The sequence below is a fragment of the Gadus chalcogrammus genome, chromosome 14 (genome assembly GCF_026213295.1).
Source record: "Gadus chalcogrammus isolate NIFS_2021 chromosome 14, NIFS_Gcha_1.0, whole genome shotgun sequence".
In the NCBI taxonomy this organism is placed as follows: domain Eukaryota; kingdom Metazoa; phylum Chordata; class Actinopteri; order Gadiformes; family Gadidae; genus Gadus; species Gadus chalcogrammus.
Genome location: NC_079425.1, coordinates 6,547,816 through 6,560,584, shown reverse-complemented (window position 1 = coordinate 6,560,584; position 12,769 = coordinate 6,547,816). Strand labels below are relative to the sequence as shown.

Below are 12,769 nucleotides of genomic sequence, written 5' to 3'. Positions count from 1 at the left end.
TTTTGCCTGTCAGAAGATAGCCACCACCTTGTGAAAGTAACTTTGAAATGTCATCCATGCATCCAATTATTATTATAGATGTGGCAGGGGACCACCGTGTGTGTAGAATGATAATACAAAAATCATGTCCCCGCTTCTCTCACGAAAGTATTTTTAATTTTCTTTCGTTTTTCTTTTATAGCTCTTATCGCAGCACCCCTTGAAGTTGGAGTGAAAGTGTTGTATTTTACACCTTCATTCCAACTTTCTGCTCTGTATTATTGCAATAATCATGAGCAATACAAGATTCAAAACTTTATTATTTGTTGACGACAGTCTGGAGTGGTTCTTTTTTTCACTAAGGGCGTTGCTCAATCGCTTTTCACGGCACAAACATATTTCCTGGTGCTGCGGTGCAATTAGGCCTTTATGTCCCCATTACCTCCGATTCCCTACGGAACATCATTTAGAGTAAACATATTTGAATATGTTTTAATGTTACACCCTATGCTGATATGACTGATGGACATGGAAATGAAGTGCATGATGTTTTAAGGATAGACGGACGCAGTGGTGTGTGTTGAAGAGCCAGGAAATAAAATGTTAAAGAAAAGAAAATACGGCGCCTTTTCATCTTTTTACTGCTGGCAAAATATCCCCATTCATATACAAACGATGGATAGTATAGTATATAAAATATAGAAAAGTATACAAAAGACAAGCGTCTTTAAATGATGCCACTTAAACAAATGCAGCACATATAAATATGGGCTGCAAACACGATTAGTGTGTGTGGACATCGCAGGACTGATGAACAATAATGATATTCCGGGGAAAAAAGAGGCACGACTTGAAAGAGACAACTAGGATAAGCAGAACAGGTGAAGGTTGCTCCACTACAGCGCTCTGTACGGCAGACGACATCCACCGCTCCTGTTTCCTTGATGCAGCTGTCTGCTTTGTCTCGTGGCGTCGTGGTCCCTGTCAGGGAAATCATTTTGCGTGTGACAGCTACTGAAGAGCCTTCAAGGCTGATATTTTTTCATTGGACTTGATTGGTTCGCAAAGTACTGTTGGTATTGGGGGGGGGGGATTGTTTGCATCATCTTGTACGCATCATCGTGTATGCATTATCCCATTAGCTGTGACCTCCCAGGCGGAGAAAACGGATACTTATCTATATATTTGTATATATGTATGTGTATGTATATATATTATGTATACATATAATGTATTTATGTATAGATAATGTATTTATGTATGTGTATGTGTATATATTATATATATATAATGTATTTATGTATATATATTGTATTTATGTATGTGTATGTGTATATGTGTATTATTAATATACAGGTTACTTAATGCTATGGAGCCTGCATAAGGCCTAACTCCTTTGCAGAGATGATGGGGATAGTAGATTCTGCCGACACAATGATGCGAAGGTTTGTTTTTGGAAGATTTTGTTCCGGAAGGCTTGTGTGAACAGAGCAGAGTAGACTGAGAGTCAGTCATCACTGCGCCGCAGAACAGAGGATGGGAGGTGCAGGTGCGCACACTTTGCTTTTTATCTGCCTTTTGGCCTTCTGTAGGGTCCAAACTCAGCCAGCATTTCCCTGCAACGAAAACAGCTATATGGATGGACAGGATATGGATAGGAAAACACCAATGTGCGTCCCCAATGAGTATCGACGTTTGAAAACGAAAGCAGGGTTTCTGCCTTTGTCAGGTAGGTTGGACATCGTCCCTCGGTCTTGCCTGTGTCCGTCCCTGAAACCATTGGAAACCGGTGATCCAGTAGAGCCAGGTTCACCTTGAAAGGACCATGCTGCTAGGATGACTCATCCTTCTTTGTATTCTTCATGGCATTCGATTCCCTGAATTGTTTTCATGAAGAAATAAATGATAAAAGCCCCTCCAGTCTGACTCACTCAGCATTTATAGTGTTGCTAAACGAAAATGTTCCATATATGAGCCATTTGGTTGCAGTCTTGGGTTTTGAGGTTGACTTGACGTGTTTTACCTTTTTTTTTTTAATGTATGAGCTTTTGCTGTTCTTCTCAAACGACATGCAAGGAGGGATCCCCTCCAAAAACCCTTGCCCTTTGGGGGGCCCGGCTAGGGTTATTGGTAGTCATACTTATATGGCCTCCAGAGCCCTTTGAGACCGTCACTGTGATGAAGGGCTGTGGAAATAAAATTGACTTGGCTTGACCTCTGCTGCTCAGGGCTTTAACCTCGCTGTGGAACCCCCTCCCCAACTTCTCTCTCCCTCTCTTCATCTTCTCCATCTTTCCTCCATCGTCTCTCTCTCTTATCTCTCAATCTCTCTCATTTAGCTGTCGACATTTGTGTGTGAGTGTGTTTTCCCTGCCTCTAATGGCCCCTTTGGTGCCTCATCTCTATTCCTGTTCCCTCCTCCCCCAGCTCGGACACCCCTCAGAGGGCTGTTTTCGCCGGCAGCATGCAGCTCCTGGCTGGGATCAAGTTGTGCACAGGCAGGGTCCTCACAAACCACCCTCATTACGAGGACCGCGACCTGAGGGAGCGGACTAAGCAGGTAACGTGGTGGGCCCCCTACCTCCTACTCTCACTCTGGCTTCAGTTGGGGTCTTATTTTTAGGATTTAACATCTATTTAATTATCTTCTTGTATATCTTCTCATCCAATGTTTCCCCCAGCACTGTATGGTTAAGGCTGTATGGTTAAAAAAATAAATAATATTAATAATGAGGCTGTATGGTTAAAAAATTAATAATAATAATAATAAGGCTGCATGGTTAAAAAATAAATAATAATAATAATAATAATAATATATATATATCTTTTTTTTATACATTGGCCTTAACAACAATAAGGCCCCGCCTTGACTATAAATGTATTAAAAAAATATATATATCATTATTATTATTATTTATTTTTTTAACACTCATCTAGTACTTCCGATCTATAGATTATATTTATAACATATTTCATAGATTCTAGAATGATATATAAACACGTGTAAACATTTTCTACCCTCTTTTTTTTTTATTCTTCTGTGCTCACGTCTTTCCCTTCAATATTGTTTTTGTATGCCCGTTCGTTATCTTCTTCTCTTGCATTCGCCCCTTTTTCTGTCGTCATGTTGAAACCGAGTCCGGCTCGTTGCTGACAAAAGACAACAGTCCTTGCGAACATCCATTGTTTCGCCGTCAGAAACATATATAGATAGATTGCATATAAACATAGAACGCTTCAAGTCGATAGCACCATCACCGCCACTGCTATCGGAGGGGTGAGCGATGGGCCTTGCGCTCTTCCAAAGCAGGAGCGATGTGCAGGGAAAACGGAGGCGAGTGACCTCCCAGTGATTGAGGAGGAAGTGGAGGACATGTGTTACACTGAGGGATATGGTTGCGAACGAGGAATACATTGTGTGCAGCATCGTGCCCATCACAGAACAACACGGAAAAATACGTTGATAAAATATGGATAGTAATGCGCACGGAGCTTGCCAGAGGATCATTATCCGCATCCCTGCTGTGGTGGTAATGGCGGTAAAGCACAGCCCTGAATAAGATACTGGATGATTATATAGCTACATCCATATCATTGGAATTGAATAATACATACTGACCGTTGGACGCAACCAGAGTTTGAGCATGTGTATATTTTTTGCTTTGCAACCCTTGAAGGTAAGCACAAAGGATAATAGATGTAGATAGATACATAGATACATAAATACATAGATGTATAGATACATAGATACATAGATAGATAGATACATAGATAGAGAGATAGATTGATACATACGTGCGTGTGCGTGCGTGCGTGCGTGCGTGCGTGCGTACGTACATAGATACATAGATAGATACATGCGTGCGTGCGTGCGTACGTACGTACGTACGTACATAGATAGATAGATAGATAGATTCATGCATACATAGATAGATAGATAGATAGATAGATAGATAGACCGACAGACAGACAGACGGACGGACGGACGGACAGGTCGGTCGATAGATCGGTCGATAGATCGGTCGGTCGGTCGGTCGGTCGGTCGGTCGGTCGGTCGGTCGTTCGTTCGTTCGATCGATCGATAGATAAAAACATTTTGAATCCACCGAAATTCCTTAATTTGTTGTTTTACAGTACCACAGTATAGCCGCAAAAAGTCAATCGGTTCTGGGGCGGTTCCTGGTTAACTTTACCAGCATGGCCGTCCTTTGTTCCTTCATTAGCCTCAAGTAGAGTAAGTGTCCCCAGCCTGTCACTGTTGGCGATACTTCAACAGAGGCAGGCTGGGGCTTTCATCCCGCTGGGAGGGCAGGCCAGCCCCCCACGCTCTGCTTGACTTAATAGTTAGTCTTGGTTCACGGTATAAGATCCTCGGCTAGCGGCCAGGAGATGTTTGCAGGGTCTTTTGTCTGACTGTGGAGGGCCAGATAACACACGGGCATGTAAAGAGTCATAATGAGGGGTAATAGGGTTGTAGGGCTTCATGGTAAATTAAAAAAGAATGGGTTATTCGGTTGTGCCCCTTTTTCCTCTCTCTATCCCCCATTCATCCTTTATCTCTTGCTCTCTTTCTTTCTCTTTCTTCTTTTCTCCCTTGGTTTCTTGTAAAATGTCATCACCAATAGTATAATCTTGAGGGGCTACATTAGAAACAAAGTGTTGGGAGACTTACTGTGTCTATTGTTCTGTGTATGTGTGCGTGCGCGTGTGTGTCTGTGTTTTTTTGTATGCGTGTGCATGGGTGTGTATGTGTGTGTGCGTGCTTGCACCCATTTGTTTGTGTGTTTGTGTGCGTACGTGTGTGCGTGCATGCATGTGTGTATGTGTGTGTATGTTGCTTGAGTGTCTGTGTGTGTGTGTTTGTATGCGTGCGTGCCTGCGTGCGTGATTGTGTGCGTCCATGCGTGTCTGCGGGCGTGCGTGTGTACTTGCATGTGTGTGCTTGCGTGCGTGTGTATGTGTTCCGTGTGTGTGTGTGTGTGTGTGGGTGCGCGTGGGCCAGGTGTACCAGGTGTACGCGCAGCGCTCGCCAGAGGAGGTGCATCGGGTGCTGCGGGCGGCCGGGGCCGACTACGTGGTGCTGGAGGACAGCGTGTGTTACGAGAGGCGGCACGCGCGCGGCTGCCGCCTGCGAGACCTGCTGGACCTGGACAACGGACACGTGAGTGGAGCCTCCCGACGTACGCACGCGTGCACGCGCGCATGCTCACACACACACGACCTCGCACGCTCACACAGACCCACGCTAAAAACCCAAACAACCCAAACAACCTCGCCCACACACAAGCAAACACTCACTCGTGCTGAAACACACATGCTGACACATGCACACACATGCAAAAAAAGTAAATGCACACATCTTCACACACAAATACGCACGCACAGCCTCGCACACACTCTCGCACATAACAGACATACAAAAACACACACACACACACACAAACACACAACCTCACACACGCAAACACTCGCTCATGCTCAAAGACGCAAACAAGCACATGCACAAGCAAACACACACATCCTCACCCACCCCCCCACACACACACACAAACACACACACAACCACACTCATACACACACACACACGCAAATAACCACACAGACACTCTCAAAGACACACAATCACACACACACACACAAACACTCTTTCACAAGCCCCCACACACAGACACATAAACACTCACTCACTCACTCACACACACACACACACACACACACACACACACACACACACACACACACACACACACACACACACACACACACACACACACACACACACACACACACACACACACACACACACACACACAAACACACATGCACAAGCAAACGCACACATCTTCCCACACCCACACACACACCCACCCCCCAACCTTATGTAGACCCTGCTTGTGCGCGCGGGTATGTGTGCATGCCACTTGACACACTTTCAGTCCGACCCCTTTGAAATGTTCCAGACGAACACAGGGGACCCCAGATCAATAGCAGCTCTCCTCTCATCTCAACATCACTCGCTCGCCCTCGCCTCGTTTTCTCTCACTCTTTTCTTTCAATTTCCATTTAACCCCTCCCGACCCTCCATAACACCCTGTCGCCCCCCCTTTTCGCCTTTTTCCACGAAGATCCTGAAGTATTGCTTGTGTGCCTAAAAGCGCGTCAGCCTGTGAGTGTTTTGCTTCCTGCAAGGCATTCCCCATGGATTGTGTTTATGTGCATGTGCGTGTGTACTGTCACATTTTCCAAATTTATTATCAATAATGACTCTTAACATGGGTCTTGACAGTATGTTATTACATATGAACAGATAGTGGTTGATCCGAAATGAGTGTTCTTAAGAATTCCACTTTTCCACTTTGATCCACTTTATACTCGACTTCAGAGTAGCTGTAATGCCTACAAAACCTTGAGGCACGATCATCCACATTACATGTATTCACATTTTTCATAAAGCCGGTGTTTCGATTTACTCCAGTTTCATCATTCTCCCTCTAAGCATGAATCCATGGAAATTAGGTTGACTTTGCCTATTGATGTGAATACACGCATTACGTTCATTTAAACAGGTGCTGATGAGACCGGGTGATTTTAGTGCGTCCACAATTTTTTGACTGTTAGACAGTTGAAAAGAAAAAGAGAATGATGTGGATTGGAAAAAATATGTTTATTACTTTCCTTGAACAGCCTTATAAGAGGTGGAACCCACAATTCATATGACTTTATATGACTATTATGGTATTTTTTATCCATTATTCTTTTGAATTGTTAGTAGGTAGTAGATATAGTCTGTATTATTACCAACCATTATTTTTAATTAGTATTATTTGTATTTGTTACTGTTATTTTACACCTTTCATTGCTTAAAGAATGACCTGGTTTCCTGTTCCTGTTCTCTGGCAGATCATGGATGGACCCGGAGAGAACGATCCCGACCTGGTGCCCGCCACCAATCCGCGGTTCTGCGAGGCAGTGAAGAGCGACTCTCCGGTCTACTCTGCTCTGTTCACCCAAGCCTTCCGGAACAAAACCTTCCACGTTTACCGGCTCAAGAAGAAGCGAAAGAGAGGCTCCAAGAGCTCCGCGGAGCCGACCCGGACTCACTAACACGTGGACAGAGAGGTGGAAAATATGTCGCAGGCATCTTCATGGACAGCTAAGGAGAATAATCAAAGCCTGGTCCTGTGGAATGGGAAGTGAGTCCGGGTTTGTTGTGATCCCTTTTATTTAATTGTCCGCTAACCTTTCGCTGGCCGCTTTTCAGCCGTGAGAATGTTTTTTTTCTGTCGATTGATGGAACATGGTGGGAGGGAAGTCCAATTAAAGGGCTGTTTCCAGAGCCTACAAGGCTACCTTTCTCTCTCTCTATCCATCTATCTATTTCTCTTGCTCTCTCTGTCTCTTTCTATCTGTCTCCAGCTTTCTCATTGTCTCTCTCTACTCCCAGTAGAGTTTTTTTCATATTTTAATGGTGTAATAGAAACCTTTTGAAACAAGGTCAATTATCAAGCTTGTGGTTTGGCAGGCAGCAGTTCGCTTTTCGTGTGATACAGTATTAAGTGCATTAAGCACTGTCTTTTGTTTTAGTTCCCTTGCTGTGATTTTAAATAGGCAAAATGGCTCACCATGAAAGGTTACTGTCTGTTTAATTTCTTCATTTGGCTTTAACATCCTCACTACACAGCATTTTCTCACTGTAGATAGTGACAAATCTTTCTCATCCTCCTTCAGTCATTTACATATTTTGGGGTAATTGGGCATTTTTGATCCACAGGGTAATTTAATCTAACTAAAAGCACTCAGCCCTCAATATATTTGTGTGGAAGAAGCTAAAAAAAATCAGCCTTATTTTGATGAATGCGCTTTGAAAATGACTAAGACTAAATTAATTCACACATTAAAAAGCTCTGCCAAGGCACAATGTTATAATTAGGAATTGTAAATCCTGAAATGCACACATTGAACAGTGTCCAACTTGAATCCCTCAGGTGGTTGTGGTAATGGTGGTGGCGGTGCTGGTGGGGCGCTGGTATTCATCTGTGAAATGGACTACTATGCAGCCATTGGAGTAACAAACATTAGCTTAGCGTTGCTAAGCCTCTCCGGGAGCTGTGTTTGCCGGGACCCGGTGAACGATGGAGAGGAAAGGAAGAAGACTCAGAGACGCGACTTGCATGTGACTATTTACTCGATAAAACCCTGTTGTCAACGCAGCAACGCCCAGACCCCTTATGTAATCTGAGGCATGTCAGCTGTTTGCCGACCTCTCACACAGAGAAGGAATCTTGGGCATACACACAAACACTCACCATGCTTGCAATGCACACACACACACACACACACACACACACACACACACACACACACACACACACACACACACACACACACACACACACACACACACACACACACACACAAACACACACACATAATGAAAGTGGTGCCGACAGTTGGTAGGCGTCCAACTGAGCTGATTCCCTACTGTGCTCCCAAATGTTTTCGGAGAGAGAGAGAGAGGGAGAGGGAGAGAGTGAGGATGTGGGGTGGGCGAGGGAGAAAGACACCAACAGAATAACGGAGCACGAAAATGTCCACGTTTGAATAGAAAACAACACACGGTTCCCCTGAACCAAAGGGAAATGGCTGAAAGGTAGGAGCTATCTGACAAAGGGAAGGTGCTAAGAGATGGGATCGGTTTGGATTGGGTATAAAAATAAACGAGAGGGACGTGTGTGTGTGTGTGTGTGTGTGTGTGTGTGCGTGTGTCAGTGAGTCAGTAATTACAGGGCTGGCTAGTTGAAGTTGCGTTCAAAAGCCCGCATGCTAAGATGTTTGCCGCCCCCGTCCCTTTTATTCCCGTGTCCCGCTGCCTACATGAGTGCACATGCAAATCAGTGTCCCGTCTCTGATGGTCCGCACCGCCGCCAGCACACACACCTGCGTACCGATTTAGAATGCAGGCTTTTCCTTTTTTTTAAAGGCGGAAAATGAGGTATTCACTGTTATTGTGAGTGAGTGCTGTGTAGATTGGCGCCGGCGACGGCATGAAATGCCCCAATCAGAGATCACTGTGAAATAACGCCTGATGCTCTCTCGCTACGGCTCCTGAGGAAGATGTTTCATTCGGGACGTGTCGGATTGGTATATTCGAGATTGGCTGTTTAGTGTGTGTGTTTACCTGCCAGGGAGCATACTCATGTAAATTGTGTTTTCTTTTATTGTATTATTTTCCTTGTCAACATTATTGATTTGTGTACGTATTAATGGGGATCATTTGAGGCCTGCTGCTTCTGTTTTGAAAAGATAAATGTTGTTGGTGATTATTTACCGTGTATATATTTCAACCTTCTTGGGGATGGGGGATATTTGCAGTCGCGGTACTCCACCGTCGCGCAAACTTCAGATGAAGGGCAGGAAGTGAAAGGCAGAACGTCAAGCAACAGTCCTCTGTTAATGAAAACAGTGTGGAACCATATGTTTGAGAACGATGTCAGACAAAATTCTCCAATGTATTTAAACTGGTCCATATTGGTTTAAAAATAATGATTAATCAAACGATAATAATGATTTACCTGCTAGCAAGTGAGTAGACATAGTAAATTACCTTGGACTGTCGCCCAAGTACTTCAACAGAGCTCACATGATCAGCATTCAAAAGCCAGGAGCCATGTCACTTATCTGCCAATGGGTTTGGCAGATAAGACTTCCTGCCCTCAATCTCATATTTGCTCCAGTGGTGTGACGTCACCTGCAAAACAAAACAACCTATTAGGAGTAATGGGAATATTTGTCAAGTGTTACTGGGTGTTACGAAACGACAATGGCACTTTTGGGTGTATTGTGCCAATGGGTGTATTGTACCAACCTGTATTGTGCCAAATGAGGTGCCATTGTTTGCACAGCTATAGCAATGGCTCTCCCATTGTTTAACAAGTTTGACTCGGTTGTTAGAGAAAAGTTTTGGTGTAAATACGTCACACTGGAATCCAACCCACAGGGCTATCATTCCGCCTAAGTTTGAGTAAATGGGAATCAGCGAATGCAGCATCTTGTGTTTGAACAGCAGTGATGATCAAGTGTTTGTTTGTTTAATTCAATGACTTCTGTCTGTCTTCTGTTTAGTGTTTTGGAGGAAAGCTCGTCAGAATCCTTTCGTTAGCATGGTACCCATTCATTTCAAGATCCTGCCATTAGTTTGGAACCTTGCAGCGGGGTCTTCAAATGAATGCAATTGGATTGTCATCATGTTGTGGTTATGAGAGTGGTAATAAAACCGAATGTGTGTACAGAATGGAGTGCAGTCCTTTAGCTTCTGATTGCTTCGGACACTTCTCGAAACACACATCAATGATCATTGATATAATTAATTTCTGTATTGAGCTTTAAGCTAAATAATACACCTTAAGAGAAAACCACAAGGCTGAAGCCGATGTTATACTGGCGAGGTTATGGAAGTTAAGACAAAATTTACAGTTTACAGTTTGTAATGAACACCTTGGAACCTCAGACTATAATGGTAACGTTATTTCTGCTTCCCCGACTCAGTAATGTCTCCCCATACTCATTTCTGATTGGCCAAAGGAGTCTGTTTCACAGCATCTAATCTTTTTCTTTGCCTGTAGTTTACATTCGATTTCACTGGCCCTCTTTGGAATGGCAATGAACTCTGTTAGCTCAGCAACGTGTACGCCAGTGCCTTGAAATGTATTTTAATCTCACTACAGTTGCCAGTTATTTCTTGCCAGTTAAATGGCTGCATTATGCAGATAATCCACTTTACATTGGTTAGATTAACACATAAGCAAAGTGTCTCATTAACTGTATTGCCGATAATAGCAGGAATAGTGGATCCTTGAGTTTGTTAACAAAGATAGAAACATGTCCACCCTCAAATTAAAGGCTTACTGCCTGCATCTATAGCATCCTGACCACAACCAGATCGTTAGGTTCATGCATGATCGTTTGTTTCACCTTTAAAAAGCATCGATTCAGTTGATGGCTTATCTAATGGAGAGTCGATGCTGTTACTTGCCAATATCATCCCACTGCAGACGCAAATGGGCGTTCTCGTGTGGTGGGGGTTCCCGTTTACGCAGACTGGAACGCCCCCTTCTTATTCTTCGTCGCCTTTCTCGCTGAACTGTATTAAAATGTCAAAGTGTACTACTCCGAAACCATGTAAATAGTGTTGTAAATAAACTTCCAAGGCTTTTCAAATCTTATTTGGAAAATAACTTCACATGGTGTGTCTTTTTACAATTTATTCGTTGCCAGCATTCGTAGTGTTGATCAGCAGTGAAATAGTCCGCTATAAGATGTTGACGTCGCTTAGCAACCGAAGACGCTGGGGTTGACAAGTTACCGGACTACTACCCAGTACCATGCAAGTGAACGGAGCGTTCCACGGCATTGAGAAGACCTGGTTAATAAAGGCCTATAAAATGTTTATGGCATAGATTTCTCCTCAAATTAGGCCAATAAAGCAATGATAACAAAAACAAAAAAAACACAAACGCTCGATCAAAGGCCCGACCCGACAATCGGCAAAACAAATGACCACTGTAGCATATTTAAGCACAATTCAAATTGTGCAGAGAATTATTTCCATTGGTCATTCTCAGTGGCGGCTGGCGATCAAACATGTTGGTTGGGCACAGTAATAGACAGGGGGTCTGAGGTTCTCCCCCCCCCCCCCCCCCACCATAATTTTTTTGGAATTTAATAGATTTGATTTCCTGTATTGTGGTGCATTTTGGGGATGGCCACTACCTATTTACCTGCTTTTCATTCAGATTCATAGCCTACATCCTGACTTGCAGGGCCTGGACAAGCTTACACTGCATATACAGACCTACTTCATGGCCATTCCACCAGCCATTGCTATTTGACCCATTGTTGTTATTCTGACATTGAGACAAATCATGATCACTGTCCTATAGCGTCCAGTTAGAAATATGGGACAGTTGCTTCATTTTGTTTATATGCTACAGGCCGAAAGACTAAATTAAAATGTAACTTACTTGCTCCTTTTAAGTATATCATTGCTTGGGGAGTCCAATTCCTCCACTGAAAAGGGTGGAAAGTCCTTACAACTCTCTGCTAGTTAGCGATATATGACACTGTTGTTTTTTATTGGTCGTCATGAAAAAAACCATAAGGGGCAACAATGTTGTTTTTTATTGGTCGTCATGAAGAAAAACATAAGGGGTAACACTGTTGTCTTTGTCAAATAAAATATAAGGGGTAACACTGTCGTTTTTTATTGGTCTTCATGAAAAAAAACATAGGGGGTAACACTGTCGTTTTGATCAAATGAAAAGTAAAGGGTAACACTGTCATTTTTTATCGGTTGTCATGAAAAACCCATAAGGGGTAACACTGTCGAAATGTATCGAATAAAACATAGGGGGTAACACTGTCGTTTTTATCACATGAAACATGAGGGGTGAAACTTTCGTTTTTCTTTGGTCATCGTTAAAGAAAAGATAAGGGGTGCACTCTTGTTTTTTATTGGTCGACTCGTCATGAAAAAAAACATAAGGGGTAACACTGTCGTTTTTTATTGGTCGTCATGAAAAAAAACATAAGGGGTAACACTGTCGTTTTTTATTGCTCGTCATGAAAAAAAACATATTTAAAAAAAAGAAAAAATTGTCCTTGTCAAATAAAATATAAGGGGTAACACTGTTGTTTGTCATCAGTCATCATGGGAAAATAACATAAGTGGTAACACTGTCGTTTTTATCAAATGAAACGTACAGGGTAACACTGTCGTTTTTTATCTGTCGTC

At 43.1% G+C, this 12,769-nt stretch overlaps 1 protein-coding gene across 8 annotated transcripts in view; it reads left to right on the top strand.

The window, feature by feature from the left end:
• The window catches only part of dpy19l3 (dpy-19 like C-mannosyltransferase 3), a 45,272-nt gene extending 33,666 nt beyond the window's left edge, over positions 1-11,606 (top strand). For 6 of the 8 annotated variants that reach the window (XM_056607151.1, XM_056607149.1, XM_056607152.1 and 3 more), the window contains 3 exons: positions 2,407-2,539; positions 4,982-5,140; positions 6,880-11,605. In XM_056607151.1, the coding sequence (XP_056463126.1) occupies positions 2,407-2,539; positions 4,982-5,140; positions 6,880-7,083 (496 nt within the window). In that variant the 3' untranslated portion in view covers positions 7,084-11,605. Of the gene's footprint in view, positions 1-2,406; positions 2,540-4,981; positions 5,141-6,879 lie in introns of all 8 variants that reach the window. The other 2 variants (XR_008904049.1, XM_056607154.1) reach the window with 2 other exon arrangements.
• Positions 11,607-12,769: the final 1,163 nt, after the last annotated feature.